We start from the raw sequence: 18,294 nt of genomic DNA, 5'->3' as shown, positions 1-18,294 counted from the left end.
GCTTTTTGTGTCTATCTACTCTTATAAGTTGACAGATATTACACAATCAATAAAATGTAAAATAGAAAGAATAAAGCTCATGTGTAATAAATAGAACTACTAAAAAAAGTAGGAAGCTCGGAAAGGAAGTGGATCAAACTTGCCGTCCATTGAGGTGAGTGAGGAGAAGCCTGACATGGAGGTGTGTGAGGAGAGGCCTGACATGGAGGTGTGTGAGGAGAGGCCTGACATGGAGGTGAGTGAGGAGAGGCCTGACATGGAGGTGTGTGAGGAGAGGCCTGACATGGAGGTGAGTGAGGAGAGGCCTGACACGGAGGTGTGTGAGGAGAGGCCTGACACGGAGGTGTGTGAGGAGAGGCCTGACATGGAGGTGAGTGAGGAGAAGCCTGACATGGTGGTGTGTGAGGAGAGGCCTGACATGGAGGTGAGTGAGGAGAGGCCTGACATGGAGGTGAGTGAGGAGAGGCCTGACATGGAGGTGAGTGAGGAGAGGCCTGACATGGAGGTGAGTGAGGAGAGGCCTGACACGGAGGTGAGTGAGGAGAGGCCTGACATGGAGGTGTGTGAGGAGAGGCCTGATATGGAGGTGTGTGAGGAGGACTTGGTGGGAATTCATCGGTTGAGAAGTTCACAGCAAAGTTCATAGACCTGAGATTTAGTTCACAAAGCGATTCTTCTTCTTCTTCTTCTTCTTCTTGTTCATTTATGTAACGTTCAACCTTATTGGCTGCGTCCTACGGTAAGGAAGATCGTGGGCTCTGATTGGCCGCCTGCAGAAGGCGCGCTTTGGTTGTTGAGAGGAAAGTGAAGGTTTTCCGCGGCGGCGTTAAACTTAAAGTCCCGGAAACCGGGTGAGGCCGTGAACCGTTTAAAGATGTCGAGGGGAGGGGGAAAAGTAGCTGACTTGTGCATTAAAATATTGTGGTCTCCCAGTTTTCCGGAGAAATGTCTCTCATAGTAAATTTCCTTTCATTTTAGCCTAGTAACTTTGTGAGGGTGTTGTGAGATCAGAAAGTGTGTCGGGGGGAGATTGTAGTTTGGCGGTGCAGGGATTTATAGCAGAAAGGTTAGAGAGGAGGTGAGCTTGCTTTTGGCCCCACGTTGTGGTGGTCTGCCAGTTCCTTTCTAAGAGGGAAGTCGAGGCAGAACCTCATCTTCCATCTGGGTATAAAGAAGTCTTCGCTGCTTATGGTGTAACTTCACAACTGTAGGTAGTTCGCGTTCTTCGTCCAACAGCAGCCCATTTCTGCTGTGTTGCCTATTTGTGACCGGAATTGCGGCACAAGTGGCTACAGATCTTACCATCTCTATCCGTCCATCTGCCATCCTCCCCCCACCCACCCCGACAGTAGTGGGCTGAGAGGTCTCCTTCCTGACTGAATATTTTGAACAGTTTTGTACTGATGACCGATAGACAACTTATCCATAAAGCTTTGTTTCATTTCATCACATCATTACCTTTCATTTTCCAGTAATTTAACTTTCATGAAAACTTTAATGTGATACTTGTGTAAAACAAAGTATTTTGTTGCTGTGTTCCATATTTCTTACAGCAGTTGTCATTTATTTGTTTGGGGCTGCTTTGACTTTTTTTAAATTCTGCTTTGGCTTTATTAGCCTGATCTAATGAAAGAGCATAACTAAGTTACCTCGTGTTTATCCAACATCACAGTCATTCAAGGTTTCTGTGTTTCTAATTCTGGCCTTCTGCATCTTTTGGCCATGCCAATAGCTGCTTGCAACTAGCTTTCTGAAATTGCCTCAATTGTTTTTAACATTTGGTTCTTTTAACCATCTGTTTGGCCATGTGTGATAAGATGTGTGTGGCATAGTCCTTTTTTTAAATTTTATTTTATAACACAGCCATGAAGTAATCTAGAATATTTTCTAGCACCAATTACTTGTATGCAATATGTAAATAACCCCGAAATGTAGTAAAATATCCCAACACTACTAAAAGAGCCAGGTAATTGTAGTTTTTTTTCATGTTTTCATTCCTCTTTGAGCAGCCCCATGAAAATGAGGATGACTTGTTTCTATTACATTTTTGTTGCTGTTGTAGGTTCTGAGCTGGCTGATGAGCAATTGTGAGAGCTGCAGAATCTTCCACAGGTGGGGCATGAATAGTCTGCCAGGGCAGGTGGCTGGGTAATTTGCACACTGGTTTGTTACATATAGGACGTCCATGTGTTCTTGAAGCATTCCATCAAGATCTGAATGTTCCGTCCCCCATTTCGAACTGTCATGGGCCAGGGATTCCCGGGAGATGGGAATGTTGCACGCTTTTCAGAGGTTTTGATCATGTTCTTGAATCTTTTTCACTGTCTACCAGCTAAATTGGTTGCACAACAGCACTTCAAGTAGAGTGTAGTTCATTCTACGTTGAACCACACTGAAAGCTGCATTCATCTTCCCATTTTCAGCACCAGAAAAGGGTGCATCCACCTTGTTCTTTACACTGGCTATCTTAAACCTGTGTGTCTCACTCAGCATGGCAACAACAAAGCCAAATGTTTGAGTTCCTGAACTATGATTGCGAAGTGTGTTGCAAGCCTATCAGTATTGGGTGTGTCAATGAGGACCCTGCGATTCCAGGGCTTATTTTGATTTTTTTAAACCTGTGATATATCATTTGAAAAATAGATTTTACTTGGTTTGATATGATTGAAAAATAAATGTATTCTAGATACTAGCAATAAAGATGTGGAATCATCCTCTTAACTTGCAGGCCCTGATTATTGAGTTTCTGTTTACAGACTTATTATTTCAAAAAATGTGTGCCGCATTTAAAGAAGAAATATTAGTTTGAGTTCTCTGCTTATACTTTGCCATCTTTGCAGAGCATATCTGGAAATGTTACTCGCTGGGAGTGGTGAGGAGGGAGGAGGAATTAAGGCTAATATTGAAAAGGTTACTATTAAAGATTATTGTGTGGAATTGCTTGGAGAAATAACCCAAGTGATGGAAAGCAATCAAGGCTGCTCTTTGGTTATTGTCGTAGTCGTAGCAAACTTGGTCCGGCTTGGAAACATTTAATGAGTACATGAATGGCCATTCTCTTATTTGTAAATAGCTTTGTTCTAATGGGCCATGGTGGGATGAGCAATAGGAATGAATGAAAAGGGATTATAATTATGAGATGCACACAAATACAAGAAAATCGGAGTAGAAGTGGGCCCCTCTGGCCTTGAATTCAATATGATTGTGGCTGATCTAAGCTATCCTCAACTCTTCTGTGCTAGTTCTTTATAACCCTCAATTTCTCGATCTTTTAAATATTTGCCTCTCTATTTTAAATAGATATGTAAGATAGAAAGTCAGGAAAGGTAAGATACTGATAGCAAAAGATATAAAAGGTGCAGACAGATGTGGGTAGGAGAGAGAGCAAGATGGATAGAGCCAGATGTAGGTGGATATCTCTTTCTATCTATCATGTAGAAAGATGTGGGTAGATAGATTGTTCTATCTTGCAGAAAGATGTAGGTAGATATCTTTCTATCTTGTAGAAAGATGTAGATAGATTTGGCCTCCAATACTCTTGGAAGATTGGAGAATTTGAGAGATTCCCAATGCTCTGAGAGAAGAAATTTCTACACATCTCAGTTTTAAATAACCACTATCATTTTTTGTACCTACATCCCATTTTGCCTTGTTTCCCCACTAATGAAAATATGTAAACATCTTCTCTGTCATGTTTTCTTAAGATCTTATGGCTGAATAAGGTAATTGTTCATTACTTTGAACTCTAATAAGGAATATAAAACCAGAAAGGGAGCTGCTGATGGACTTTGGTGGGCCAGGCAGCATCTGTGGAGGGAAATGGACAGTTGAGGGTTTGGATTAAGATCCTTCATCTGGAGTAAACTAAACTGCCCAGTGCTTCTGATAGGAATTTGCTGGGTAAATCTCTTTTGGACTGTCTTCCATATTACTATATCCTTTTTTAGCTAAGGGGACTAAAGCTGTATATACGATAGTGAGTATAGTGTCAACAACACCCTGTAGAATTGCAACAAAGCCTGCCTATTCTTAAATTCCAATCGCTTTGTAATAAAGTGAATGTCTTTTGTCGCCTTAACTACCGTACTTGTTAGATTTAACTGCCAGTTTATTTTATGATTAATCCCTTAGAACACCTAGATTCCTCTGAATAGAATTAATTTGCAGTTAGAAGTGTGAGTGGGGGAGCATTTTGGCACTAGTGACCATAATTTTATTAGTCTTGAATCAGTCTGAAGACGGGTTCTGGCCCAAAACATCTTCTGTCTGTTCCCTCCACAGATTCTGCCTGACCTCCAGTTCTTTGTGTTCTGCTTATAATTCCAGTATCTGCAGTTTCTTGTTCCACAATTATATTAGGCTGATGTCGGGGAAACACTTGAGAAGTGTCCAGGCCATTAGATTAACTGACATGTTTGATTGCGTGTCAGTTTGTCCTTGCTCTCTAACAGAGTGTTTTTTTTACTCTATTTTTTACTTTGCCAACTTGACTTGTATTTTATTTGCAGAGGAAAGGACAAGTTGCAATAATGAATGATCCTTTGGAAAATGGTTTGTTTGGTATCCGTGACAATGATGAGTTAGAAGATGAAATCTTTCCACCGCTTCCTCCTCCATCATCACCTGGCCAACTGGGATATGGTGAAGCTTTAGCTGATGGTGGTGAGTCATGTGTTTAAAATTGAACGTGGCTTTGGAAGAGTAATACATTTATTTAAATATGAATTTGGGTAGAATATTTTTACAATACCTTAAAGTTTTTCCATCTTTGAAGTGACTATTTGGGTTCTCCCAGGGTAATCTTTTTCCTGATTATTCTGGGTAATGTCATAGAGTTGACTAGAATGTCACGTTTTCTGAAGTTTTGTGCACCTTGCAAAGGAATTTAGAATTTGAGTTCAGGATGTGGTTTGGGAACTTTATTCACTGCATGCACGTGAACATTTTTTGCTCTGAAGTGATGTAAATGGGTATCTGCTGCCCTTGTACAGTGCTATCATATGGCAAGCAATGTGCATTTTGTCATCACTTGAGCAGTGTTCAATTGGGATTCTGGGCCTATGAATGCCAAGATTTGTGGTAAGTAATGGTGTGAGGTAGCAGTGGTGAGGAAACCGACTTAGTGTAGGAAACAAACTGGTCGTAGCAGGCAAATTGTGCACTGCTACTGCCTTTGAAAAGAGGACCAATCTTTCTGGTAGGTTGGAATCCTTAAGGATTTTCCAGACTATTACATTACCAGCTACTAGATAATGTAACCTGCCTTGTTTATTTGTTTGTTTGTTTTTTTTGTTCCTCCAGAAGAGGAAGCAGGAACTCAATCCAAGGAGCCTGTGGTACTCAGAAAACATGTAAAAAAACCACAGCCAAAACTGGATGCCCAGCGGTAATTGAAGCTTTGAACTCTGTTAACGAGGATGCTTTGTTTCCTGTAACTGCTGCTCATAAAATGCACAATCACAATAATACTCTATTAGATTTAATTCTGGTTTACTAACCAGAACCAAATTCCAAATTGTGTATTTGGAAAAACAAAACAAAAATTCTGCAGATGTTTAATACTATAAACCACAAAGAGAGAAATTTCTGGTAATACTCAGCAGGCCAGGTAGCATCTGTGGAGAGAGAAGTGGTTTGTTTATCAAGTAAGTAACTTTTTTTATGGAGGAAAGCACACGCTGACTTTAGAGTAGAAATCCCCAACATTGGCCTGCATATCCAGATATTTGGAGACAAGGCTTTGGAATTTGTCCACTTGGAGCTCCAGAATTGTATTTTCACCTTGTGCTGTTTAGGGAACTTAGAACCTTGCTCTAAGGTTGGAAGCTGCGTTGTACAACTGGCTGTGCCGACACTACCTGGGAATTGGTTCTGGTTATCGACAGTGTTGCAATAGCAGGAACTTTGGACAATGGGACGTCATAGGTTTAATTTTGGGTTAGTTTACTGGGATGCTACTCCAGAAATGCTGTTGGTTGCACCACCCCCATTATTACTCTTGAACCTTGGATTATAGTATTACGTGGGATAATTGGCCTGTGCAGACTGATGCTTGTGTACATTATTAAGAGAGTGCTGCATTGTTGGAATGATATATTTCAGGCGAGACTATGAATTGAACCATTTTGTGCGGCTGAGTGGAGAAACTCCCTCCATGGTATCCGCTGGTGTAAATTCTCAGATTATCATTAATTATCTAATAGAGCAGATAGTTCCCAGACTTGCCCACGTTGAACAGTGTCAGCACGTCAAAGGTACATCTCTGTCGCACATTTTGGGACATATTGAGGTCACTGAGATCAGTGGAAATTCTGAAGAAGGGTCTCGATCCGAAACGTCACCCATTCCTTCTCTCCAGAGATGCTGCCTGACCCGCTGAGTTACTCCAGCATTTTCTGTCTACCTTCGATTTAAACCAGCATCTGCAGTTCTTTCCTACATACTTCTAGTCCCTTTGATCCTTTTTACTGATTTCTGCAGCATTGTAAAACACCTCTGGAAGTGAGGATGCTCTGTATTTTTGTAACAGAATGTGCAAAATTTGTTCTTGGACACTTATTTATTATGCCATGGAAGAAGGCCTTTTGGCCCCTCTGATGCCATGCCAACTGCCAGCAGAAAACACACTCAGTAGTATTTCTCTTGTTGCCCTGTGATTTTTAGATGTATTGTCACGTGTACTGAGGTACCATGAAAAGCTGTGTTTTGCATGCTATTCAATCAGATCAGATAATACTATACATAAATCCAATCAAGTCACTCGAGTACAATAGAGTGAGCAATGGGGAAGATAGAGTGCAGAATATAGTTCTCAGCATTGTAGCACCAAGTCCAATGTTCACAATTGAGTAGAGGTGAAAGAGGTACTGTATATATCAGTTTATGGTAGGACTGTTCAGATAGCCTGATAACAGAGGGGAAGAAGCTCTTCCTGAGTTTGGTTTTGCAGCTTTCAAGCCTCTACCTTCTGCCAGACAGTAGGAGGAATGAATGAATGAGGTTAGATAAGTCTTTGATTATATTGGCTGCTTTTCCAAGGCATGGTGAAGTGTAAATGGTGGGAAGTCTGGTATGTGATGAACTGGGCTACATCTACAAGCAATTTCTTTCTAAGCTGTGATGAAATCCGCATGTTCCCATTTACTCCCTTTTATTCATTTTGCTATTCACTGACACAGTAGCCTTTCTGGAAGGAAAAGTGCAATGAGAGCTTGAGTGTTAGGAGACTGGTAGAGTGTACAAACACAAGTGCACCAGCAGGTAGAGTCACTGTTGGTGGGGGGGGGGGGGAATGAAAAGGAAAAATTAAGTGCAGAAACAGCAGAAGTAAGAAAGGACGCAAAGTACTGGAGTAAAAATCTGCTGAGCGACCTGCAGTGTTACTCCAGCACTTTGACCTTTTGTATATTAACCAGCATCTGCAGTTCCTTATTTCTACAATAGCAGAAGGAAATTGGGGAGAAGGGAAAACAGCAGATTAGACCAGAGTAAAGATTTTACTGCATCAGGGAAATAAAGTATGGAGCCAAATTTAACTACTATGCATTTGAGAAAGTGTGGAGTGTAATAAATAAGATGAGTGAACAGGAGTGTAAATAACCATGTAAGAATATATGTGGTGATATTAGAAACGTGGCTCTAAGGAGCAGGATTGAGCATTAATATTCCTGGATATAAAGTATTCAGGAATAATTGGGAGGGTAGCACCGTTAATTGAAGAGAATGTTAGTGTTGGAGATACGGCAATGTAGAGGGGTCAGAGACGATCTGTTTTGTTATATTTAAGGAATAGTCTCTTTGATTACTAGTTCAACAACTGAACCACTGTGTCACCACCAGAAACACTTGAGTTTAATAATATTTTTCTTTTTTTGAAATTACAGGTTGACTTCAGATCGAGGATTGCCTGCTTTACGAAATTTGTTTGATAGTGTTCAATTTAAAGGCAAAGGACATGAGGTAAGAGAAAAAGAAACGGCCCCTCTACTTGAATTCACTCAAAATGCGGTTCGGAGGAAGGACTCATCCTCACCCAGGTAGGGACTGAATAAAACGGTTTCCCCCTCCCCCCCCCCTATCCCCCACATAAAAAGGACTAAAAGGCCTCCAAAACAAAACTTTTAACAAACTAAAATTTTTAAAAAAGGATGAAAAACTAACGGCTGCGGGTGAGGCTGCCACATACTATGGGAATTAAGCATGAATGCAAATCAAAATGTGCAGAAATAAGCTGCTATCAGGATCATGTTATTCATGTTTAGGGAAGCTACATTCAAGATAACCCATTTTCAGAAGCTAGTATGATAATATATTTTTGACAACCCTTGACTATTTCATGAATATTTGAAGGGTATTCAGGAAATTTGTGTCAAATTTATACTAGGAGTCTTCAGTTGCCTCATTTTGAGCAAATGGATTAACTTTTCCTTCCCCCTTGTGTGAAGAGTGAAGATGTGAAGACTCTCCTGTGGCACATGGAGCATTGGGCTCACAGGCTGTACCCCAAACTACAATTTGAACAATTCATTGGGAAAGTGGAAACCTTGGGAAATAAAAAGGAAGTTCAGGTAAATGTTTTAGTGACATTGGCTTGAGTTTCAGTGTTCTGTTCTTTATCAGATAATTGTCAAAAAATAAATTTAATAAAGTGCTTGTCAGCTATTAAACATTTATGTTTGGTGCACAACACTGGATAGAATTGCTGTAGAGGGTACTGCTGTGATTAAATCTATTCCTGGATTGTGCTTGGTTATTGCTGGTTAGAATTGTAGGCTTGTTTCTATGGTGACCATGGACAACAGATGCTTGACCTCTGTTAGCTGTTAGTTTTCTACATGGTGAAACCAAAATGTATAAAAAAATACCCTTTAATTAAATCTGACAATGTGCACTTTAACCACATAGGATTTTTTTCTATTACAAATCTCAAATTGTGGAGTACTGAGGCAAATAAATAAATGATGGGTCTTTGTCCCAAACATTATGGAGGGCACTGTATTTACACATTTGGGTTTCATTGGAAGTAACATGAACAAATCTGCCCTTGATCTGTGTTTATTTTGAAACTCATTAACCAGCAGGCTAACTTGTTTTGTTTTCTCTTTTGATAATGCACTGCGCATTGAAATGAGTGCTAATGTTTCAAATTCATTACCTTATCAGATTCCATGAAAGGTCAACCTGAAACCTCCACAGATGTAGCACAACCTGCTATCTCCAGAACTTTGCTTTTATTTCAAATGTTTAGCATTTAAATATTTTACGTTTGTGAAATGCAGAGGGACCTCTGAGTCCACACTTGTGTGATTGGTACAAACCTTCCTCGAACTAGAGACAACTTCTGAATGTTATTTGTCTACAAACTTGTGACTTGTTTTTGTGCTTTTGGTAATGGCTCTATGTAAACATTTTCCATTGGCAAATGTGTTAATATTCCCAATTCAATTTCACCAGCTAAATTGATATAATGTACAGTAGTTGCAGCTATTCTCAAACCCTTTGCCATTAAGGTCAAGGGCAATCTCCTTGTACATAATTTCACAAAGTCATCACCAGAATTCTGATAGGACTGTGAAGGCGAATGAACAGCCTCGGTATAGCAACCAACAGTTTCTTTGGTCTTCCGCTAGGAAAAGTATGTGAGATACACGGAAGATTCCCGACTTTCAATTTGCAGAGCAAGTCCCTACTTCCCATTAAAGTTTTGCTTTTCATGACAATTGGATCTTGTGGCATGTGACATTAAGCAATCCAGTTCCTAGCACCATTCCTGCATTTGTTCATTTTTACTTATACTTGGACAGTATTTCTGAACTAAAATATTCATTAAGTGAAGAATGACGTCTTGTGGAGAAAAGGTGGGGTCATTAATTATTTCAGGCCAGTAACTTGCAACATTTAGTAAAATTTGAATTTGCATTTCAGACCTGTTTGAAGAAAATTCGACTTGATATACCTATAACTAATGAAGACTTTACATCGAATGAAGGCAAGTGCTTTTGTTTTCTGATTGATGTTCAAAATATTTGTAAAAGTATTGTGTCCCTTGGAAAACAACAGCACGCTATTTGGGAGCTGCCATAGAGAAAATCTAGCTTTGAATCAAATTGTGTCTGATGCTGAAGTTTTATCTTGTACAATCACAATAATACTTTATTAGCTGTGTTTTGCACCATACGAGGAATTTCATTTGCCAAGTCAGTCACACAAATAAAAAGCAACAGAACACACAAAATACATTTTAACAGTATACATTTTAACACCAAAGTGACTCCTCCATATTCCTCACAGTGATAGAAGGCGAAAAAAAGTTCAAATCTCTTCCCTTCAATGCTCTCCCGCGGTCGGGGGCCTTGAGCCTTAGTTGACGGGGTGATCTTCATTCCCGTGGTCGGCGGCGTTTGGGCCCTCCGCATCGGGGCGATCAGCTCCTGCATCGGGGGATGTCAGCTCCCCCGCACCGGCGATCGGACCCCGGGTCGGGGCTGGTTGAGCCTTTGGGTCATTGGAGCTCCCGACTAGCCTCTCCCGAGACTGCGAGCTCTTGATGGTAAGTTTGCAGATCGAGGTTGGAGCGATCCCAGGCAAGGGATCAGGTCCGATGTTAAGTCCTTGCCCCGCGGTGGGGCCCAAGTCAGCCCGAGGAGGCTTCCAGCTCCATTGATGGAAGGCCGCAGAGTGACCGGAGATGTGACCCAGAAAACAATTGCATCTCCGGCAAGGTAAGAAACTGGAGAAAAGTTTCCTTCGACCCCCTCCCCCCACATAAAACAAACCGGAGAACATTTACACAAACTTTTAACACACACTAAAAAATAAAATAAAGTCGGAAAAATAGACAGACTGTTGGCGGGGCTGCCAATTGTGCATTGTTTGGATAATTCTCAAAGTTGTGTAATGTAAACCCAGGTTAACATCTGTAATTCAGTTTTGTTTTGGATAGGGGTGGTCATGAAAACGGGTCTGGTCATTATCTCAAATCATTTTACGAATTGCACATGAATGATGGCTCCAAGCTGAAAGGCTTGTGGTGGCTGAGTCACAGTGCTCTCCATAATGTTTGGGACAAAGACCCATCATATATTTATTTGCCTCTGTACTCTACAATTTGAAATTTGTAATAGAAAAAATCACATGTGGATAATGTGCACGTTGTCAGATTTTATTAAAGGCAAGACAATGCCCAGGCCATAACACCCCCACTGCAGTGTTTCACAGAGGAGATGGTATGTTTTGGATCTTGGGCAGTTCCTTCTCTCCTCCATACTTTGCTCTTGCCATCACTCTAATATAAGTTCATCTTCGTCTCATCTGTCCACAAGATCTTTTTCCAGAACTGTAGTTGCTCCTTTAAGTACTTCTTGTCATACTGTAGCCTGGCCATCCTATTTTTGCAGCTAACCAGTGGTTTGCATCTTGCAGTGTAGCCTCTGAATTTCTGTTCATGACGTTCTCTGCAGAGTGGTCATTGGCAAATCCACACCTGACTCCTGAAGAGTGTTTCTGATCTGTCAAACAGGTGTTTGGCGATTTTTCTTTATTATAGAGAGTTCTTTGGTCATTAGCTGTGGAGGTCTTCCTTGGCCTGCCAGTCCCTTTGTGATTAGTAAGCTCACCAGTGTTCTTTCTTAATGTTACAAACAGTTGGTTTTGGTAAGCCGAAGGTTTGACTGATGTCTCTAACAGTTTTATTCTTGTTTCTCAGTCTCATAATGGCGTCTTTGACTTTCATTGGCACAACTTTGGCCCTCATGTTGATAAACAGCAATAAATGTTTCCAAAGCTGATGAAAAGACTAGGTGCTGAGAGCTCTCTTATATCTGCATTAAGGAGGCAATTAAACACACTTGAGCAATTACAAACACCTGTGAAGCCATGTGTCCCAAACATGATGGTGCTCTGAAATGGGGGGACTATGTATAAACACAGCTGTAATGTCTACATGGTGAAACCAAAATGTATAAAAATGGCCTTTATTAAAATCTGACAATGTGCACTTTAACCACGTGATGTTTTTCAATTACAAATCTCAAATTGTGGAGTACCGAGGCAAATAAATAAATGGTGGGTCTTATTGAGGGCACTGTACGTGCAGCTTTTTCCACTATACTTTTAATGATGTAATGTTATTTCCTTTAAATAAGTGATAAAAGATTGTCCTTCCTGTGTAGTGTGTAAAAGTGGTTGTTGAACTATACACATTCTCGCAATCTGACAAGAGATTATCATGCTGATTTGTATCCAATACAGTATGTTGTGCAGGATTAAACAGTAGAATAAATCTTTCCCCTCTCCCCACCCCAGTTGGGTTCCCGGAACTGGCTATATGTAAAACTTCAAGACCAGCTTAATTTTGAGTTACTTCTGGAGATTAATGGGTCTTGTCACACACTACTGTCCAGACTGGGTAAAGACAGATCTCCCCCCTGAAGGGCATCAGTCAACCTGCTTGTGTATTATTTCTCCATTAAGGAAACACTGTTGTTATTGCCTGTTCATAAAAACATTGCCGAAAGTGGTTATTTGCATGTTGACTCGGACAGCAAGGATAGAGTTTTTCAAGGTGTGTGTATATATACCAACCCCGATCTTCTGTGTAAATGGTAGCATGGAGGTGGGTATGTTAGCCCGAGATAGTATTATGAATGTTCACCTTTGTGCTTATAAGATCCTTTATTTACTCATCATTAAATAATAATATGGCCCTTTTCTTCAATCACAATTTCTAATGGAGGATTCAATCTTTTTAATTAAAAAAAAACAAGAAACAGCTTAGAATTTGACATTGGCAGCAAGTTTAATCCTGTGCAGTGAGGATCTGCTTGTTGACGTGGTCTTCTACAATGTAGAAATAAAGAACTGCAGATGCTGGTTAATACACAAAATGATCCAAAGTGCTGGAGTAACTCAGCCAATCATGCGGCATCCCTGGAGAACATGGATGTGGTTCGAAACCCATCTTCAGATCCTGAAAAGGGTCTTGACTGGAACCGTCATCTATCTATGTACTCGGAGATGCTGCCTGACCCGCTGGGTTACTCCAGCACTTTATATTCTTCTGCAATGTAATTGGGTACATGGGTGATAAGTGAGGAGTGATGGTGATATGTCAAAGAGGTTGTTGATAGAATTAAGCCCACCCAAAAATGTAATCTGTTTAAGCCACTACATTAACTGGCTGTTAAAATATATTTTGCATTCAAAATTGGGTTAAAATGAATTAACGCCCTCCATTCTAATTGACCCAATACTCAATCAAAAGCAATCATTCCACCCATTTTGCATAGCATTTGCTGCACTCAGAATAGTTTGGTGTTTGGGCACAGTCAATAACAACAGGTCAAAGGATTTGGGACATGTGTTTTGTGCAGAAATGCTGATGACATTTCCCCACAAATTCAGGGCTATTGTTTCTCCTGCCCTTTTCCCGAACCTTATTACCGACAAAGAACTCTTTCCAATGTGCACCAGAAATCTTCACCCCACTTTCTTACATAAACAGATGAGCAGAAACCAATTTATAAATTCTAAAATACTGTCCTCACATCCAGCAATTCTCAAAAAAATAGGGATGGCCAGGGATTTTTGTTTCTTTATGGATTCCTGCAGATTTAACTCCTATCTCTATCCACCAAAACTTGCAGTGATCCATTACTACAATTTATATTTCTCTGCTCTACTGCCAACTTTGTCTGAAGTCACTAGGTAGGTTCTGTTATCTTCCAAAGGAGGTATTAAGTAAATCCTTGAATTTTCGTGGGCTTTTTGCTCTGAGTGCATCATAGCTGAGTTAAACAGTCCTACTACATTTATACATATTCTGACTTTTTGCATTTTCCTTTACTGAATGTGATAGCAAACTGCAATGGGAAATGAGTGGTGGCATTTTGTTGCTGCCATAACAGATTAACACTTAACATTTCCTGATATCTACTTCGGTTAACATTCAGATAAAGTCATGAAGGCTTGCAGAGAATTAATTGGAGATTTGTGATAAATTGACAAGCAAAAATCCTCTGAAATAAACCGTTTGTATTTACAGTTCTGGAGAGTGAGGACAGGGTCCAAACGGATGATTTTGAAACTCCATTCGATGCAATGCCCAGCCAGCCAGTTTCAAAATCAACTCCAGGCTCCAATGCACTCTCTGAGGAACAACAGCTTCAGATCGAGAGGAACAAACAGCTTGCACTTGAGAGACGACAAGCAAGACTTCAGCTGACAAATCAAACCCCCTCCAATGGTAATTATTAAGTGCTTTTTAAAATGGAATTTACTGCAGGCCACTGATTTTTGTACCAAAGGAAATGGTAGTACGGTGACCTGTTTTTACTGTTTAAAACAGGAGAAGGTAGCAGTGGGATTTACTTTTATCTTCCTTCTGTGAAGGAGGATTTCATCAGTAGCTTATGCACATGGAGGGATTGGAATTTAGTTGCCTACAAGTATGTATCCTTATCACCTGTTCTATTACACAGTGATTAAGTTGGTGCTGGAATACAATGTTATGGTCAAATGTGGTTCCTGGTGATAGGGCTTATGAAGTTGTCTGATATCTTGCAGCAATTTATGGAGCAAAATATACTTGCTGCCTAAGTTGAAGATGTGTAACTGCTTTACACATACAGCCCTGCACCAGCACATGCATTGCTTTTTTTAAAAATTATGATTAGATTTTGCTCAATAATTCTCGAAATACGGTGTATTAATTGTAAACCACATTCACTGTCGTACGATTCGATCTAAAAGAAAATTAAGTTTTACTCTTTTGCAATTTCATTCATTTCAAAGTTACTTGAACATGCTCTCCTGATTAGAGTTTAAGGTGATAAAAAGTTGATTATCTAATTAAACCATGCTGAAATTTTACGCATTGAGGGATTACGGTGTATTAAAGGTTCCATCCTGCCATTGTGACCCAGTCTGCCTCCTTATTTAAAGAGACAGCTTATTTCTAAACATCACTGAGTGTGAATTAAAAAAAAATATTGCCAGCTAGTTAATCTGCTCTGATTTGTAGATTTTAATTGTGACTCTTCATTTCTGTAAACTACCCCATGTTTGGTCTGTGCAGCTTCGTGTGAAACTGTCTAATTTGGCAGGTGAAAAATTATCTAAATGGTTAAAAAAAATGCTGAGGGATCTGGGTGTTCTAGTTCACGAATCACCAAACGCATACAGCAAGTAATTAGGAAAACTGAAAACTTTACTACAAGGAATTTAGTACAAAAAAGGGAAGTCATACTTCATTTAAATGGGCCATTGGAGAGATCACAGCTTGAGCATGGGGTATGAAATAGTCTCATTACTTGGGAGAGAATGATAAGGCTAGAAGAATGTGTGCACAGGAGATTTACTTGATTAATACCTGGCAGACAAGCTCAGCTTGGATCTCAAATTTAGAAGAGCGAGAGGGGATGATTTAAATGTAAATGATCCTGAGGTGTCTTGGCAGGGTAGATCTGGAGAGATCTTTTGTACAAGATGTTGGGTGAGGCTACATTTGGAATATTGTGTTCAGTTTTGGTCACCCTGTTATAGGAAAGATGTGTTAAGCTGGAAAGAGTTGAGAGAAGATTTATAAGAATTTTGCCAGGACTTGAGGGTCTGAGCTCTAGGGAGAAGATGATCAGGCTAGGACTTTGTTTTTTGGGGTGCAGGAGAATGAGGGGTCATCTTAGAGGTGTATAAGATCATGAAAGGAATAGATAGCAAAAACAGGAAGGCAGATTATTATCTAAATTGTGTCAAGTTGGGAAAAGGGGAAGTACAACAGGATCCGGGGGTCCCTGTTCATCAGTCAATGAAAGTAAGCATGCAGGTACAGCAGGCAGTGAAGAAAGTGAATGGTATGTTGGCCTTCATAACAAGAGGAGTTGAGTATAGGAGCAAAGAGATCCTTCTGCAGTTGTACAAAGGCCTAGTGAGACCACACCTGGAGTATTGTGTGCAGTTTTGGTCCCCAAATTTGAGGAAAGATATTCTTGCTATTGAGGGAGTGCAGCGTTGGTTCACAAGGTTAATTCCCGGGATGGCAGGACTGTCGTATGCTGAGAGAATGGAGCGGCTGGGCTTGTATACTCTCGAATTTAGAAGGATGAGAGGGTATCTTATTGAAACATAAGATTATTAAGGGTTTGGACACACTAGAGGCAGGAAACGTGTTCCCAATGTTGGGGGAGTCCAGAACCAGGGGCCACGGTTTAGGAATAAGTGGTGAGCCATTTAGCACGGAGATGAGAAAACACTTTCACACAGAGAGTTGTGAGTCTGTGGAATTATCTGCCTCAAAGGATGGTGGAGGCCGGTTATCTGGATACTTTCACATGAGAGCTAGATAGGGCTTTTCGAGAGAGAGCTAGATAGGGCTCTTAAAGATATCGGAGTAGGGGATATGGGCAAAAGGCAGGATTGGGGTACTGATTGTGCATGATCAGCCATGATCACATTGAATGGAGGTGCTGGCTTGAATAGCCTACTCCTGCATCTAATGTCTATTGTTTAAGATAGGAGGGAAAAAAATTAATGGGAATCTGAGGAGTGACATTTTCACACAGAAGGTGGTGGGTATATGGAAAGAGCTGCCCGAGGAGATGGTTGAGGCAGTGAATATAATGGCATTTAAAATAAATTTAGGCAGCTAACATGAACAGGAGAGGTTTAGAGGTATATGAGCCAAACATGGGCAGATAGGACAAGTGTGGATGGGGAAGATTGGTCCATGTGGGCAAGTTGGACTGGAGAGCCTGCTTCGGTGTTGTTTGACTGTTATGGGGGAAATCTAGAACTGCATATTAAGTAATTCTAAAGTGCTTGTTAGCTGAGAAGTATCATTCCGAATCTCAAAGACAACCATTTGAATTAATTAGTGCCTGCAGATTATTCAGGAACATTTTCCCCATTGTATTTCAGATCAAGGAGATTCCCAGTGCCCGAGTCAGTCCATGGAGCCAAATAAAAAGATGGTACTTGATCCTGATATGTTTGAAGATGAAAATGTAAAAAGTAAAGCTTCGGAAGAGGTAACCAAAACTGCACTCTCTGAGCCACTTGGTGAATTTCAAATTCCAACAGAGATCAGTCCTGCTGTGAAAATTCAAAAAGACTTAACAGTTATAGACAAAGCAATTGACTCCTTTGAATCAACAGACAATTCTGAAACTACAGAAAGCCACTGAAGTGCAGAAAATGAACATTGATAGGGACGCTTCTTCATCAGCAGCTGGAAACCTCCACAGATGACAATTAAACATGACAGAGTTTTGTTTTTTGAAGTATGACATTGCAATTAGGTGAGAAGTGAAGAATTTAATGCAATGTCTGTTTTATTTGTGCAGTATTTCACAGAGATTCTGAACTGCTACAGTTGTAAAAATACTAAATCACTATATTGCAAATAGAATTTGGGAATCTAATCATGGCTGTGTTCTCACCACAGTTTTACTACTGGTGCCCAGAAATGTCACTGAAGCTAATGTCTCAAACCATGATTTGTTTCCTGGGAGTGTGAAATACGGTATTGAGCTCCCAAAAAGATTTTCTTCCTAATATGAAACCTAGTTTTTTAAGCTTACTGTAAGATAAACCTGCTTTATTGGAAAGTTCTAGCGAACATGATGGGATTGTATGCTGCATACGAGTACAAAAAAATTCAAACCAGCTGTAAGCACAAAACAAAACAGACTACTTATTATATTCGTTTATTTTCTAAACCATGTATGGTGACTGCAAATGAATGGTAAAACCTTGTGCCAAATGCATTAAATAAAACTTAGAATATATACATCTTGTTCAAAACACCACATCTTTACATCTTTTGCATTGTTAATTACCATATTTTGTATTTCAAATAACATCAAACTGCATTCCTATGGGTTGTTTGAATAACTGGCACCAGCCATTTAGTTTGGACTACCTTGGCATCAAATATGCTAAAAAATCTGTTACTATTGGTGGTTTTGATTATTATAAATGGACCCAAAGTCTTGATACTTATCCCACTGAAACATCTTGAAGAGCCATTTCCTTAATTTCTTCCAACAATGAGTAGAGGCTGTTACCCTGAGTTTGACAATATTCTCTATCTTCATCTCTGATCAATGTTCTTTTTGCATGCTTTTGGGCAAGTTGTGCTTCTTCAGCAGATCTGATTACATCCCGAACCAAGTCGGTCTTTGAAGTGTGAGATGTTCCATGTGTAGGTTCAGTACCAGTCTTGCTACGAGGTTGGTTGTTGATGATGTCCAGTTTGATGGTGTCAGGATGTGACCGGGATGAGAATTCTGAGATTCTTAC

The 18,294-nt window shown here is 40.1% G+C and overlaps 2 protein-coding genes and 1 long non-coding RNA gene across 6 annotated transcripts in view; 1 reads left to right on the top strand and 2 right to left on the bottom strand.

Annotated features, from left to right (window-relative positions):
* Nucleotides 1-744, bottom strand: part of LOC129712702 (uncharacterized) — a 15,471-nt gene extending 14,727 nt beyond the window's left edge. The window contains exon 1 of one of the 2 annotated variants that reach the window (XR_008726115.1): nt 649-744. This is a non-coding gene — a long non-coding RNA (uncharacterized LOC129712702). The remainder of the gene's footprint in view (nt 1-648) is intronic. The other variant, XR_008726114.1, reaches the window with a different exon arrangement.
* On the top strand, nt 744-17,801 carry tipin (timeless interacting protein). 3 transcript variants are annotated; one of them, XM_055661348.1, is made up of 9 exons: nt 1,892-1,966; nt 2,063-2,112; nt 4,509-4,662; nt 5,302-5,386; nt 7,884-7,959; nt 8,445-8,567; nt 9,925-9,988; nt 14,042-14,242; nt 16,912-17,801. In XM_055661348.1, exons 3-9 carry the CDS (start codon nt 4,530-4,532, stop codon nt 17,175-17,177), a joined length of 948 nt encoding a protein of 315 aa, XP_055517323.1. In that variant the 5' UTR covers nt 1,892-1,966; nt 2,063-2,112; nt 4,509-4,529; the 3' UTR covers nt 17,178-17,801. The 3 variants fall into 3 exon arrangements, with proteins under 3 accessions (XP_055517321.1, XP_055517322.1, XP_055517323.1); XM_055661346.1 differs by lacking the exons at nt 1,892-1,966; nt 2,063-2,112 and adding an exon at nt 744-851; XM_055661347.1 differs by lacking the exon at nt 2,063-2,112 and having other exon boundaries at nt 1,864-1,966.
* The window catches only part of dis3l (DIS3 like exosome 3'-5' exoribonuclease), a 37,667-nt gene continuing 37,056 nt past the window's right edge, over nt 17,684-18,294 (bottom strand). Inside the window, exon 17 of the mRNA XM_055661344.1 lies at nt 17,684-18,294. Coding sequence (XP_055517319.1) covers nt 17,992-18,294 — 303 coding nt within the window. The 3' untranslated portion in view covers nt 17,684-17,991.

Source organism: Leucoraja erinacea, chromosome 33 (assembly GCF_028641065.1).
Source record: "Leucoraja erinacea ecotype New England chromosome 33, Leri_hhj_1, whole genome shotgun sequence".
Lineage (NCBI taxonomy): Eukaryota > Metazoa > Chordata > Chondrichthyes > Rajiformes > Rajidae > Leucoraja > Leucoraja erinaceus.
Note: the sequence above shows the minus strand (reverse complement) of the source record. Positions and strands in the feature narration are given on the sequence as shown.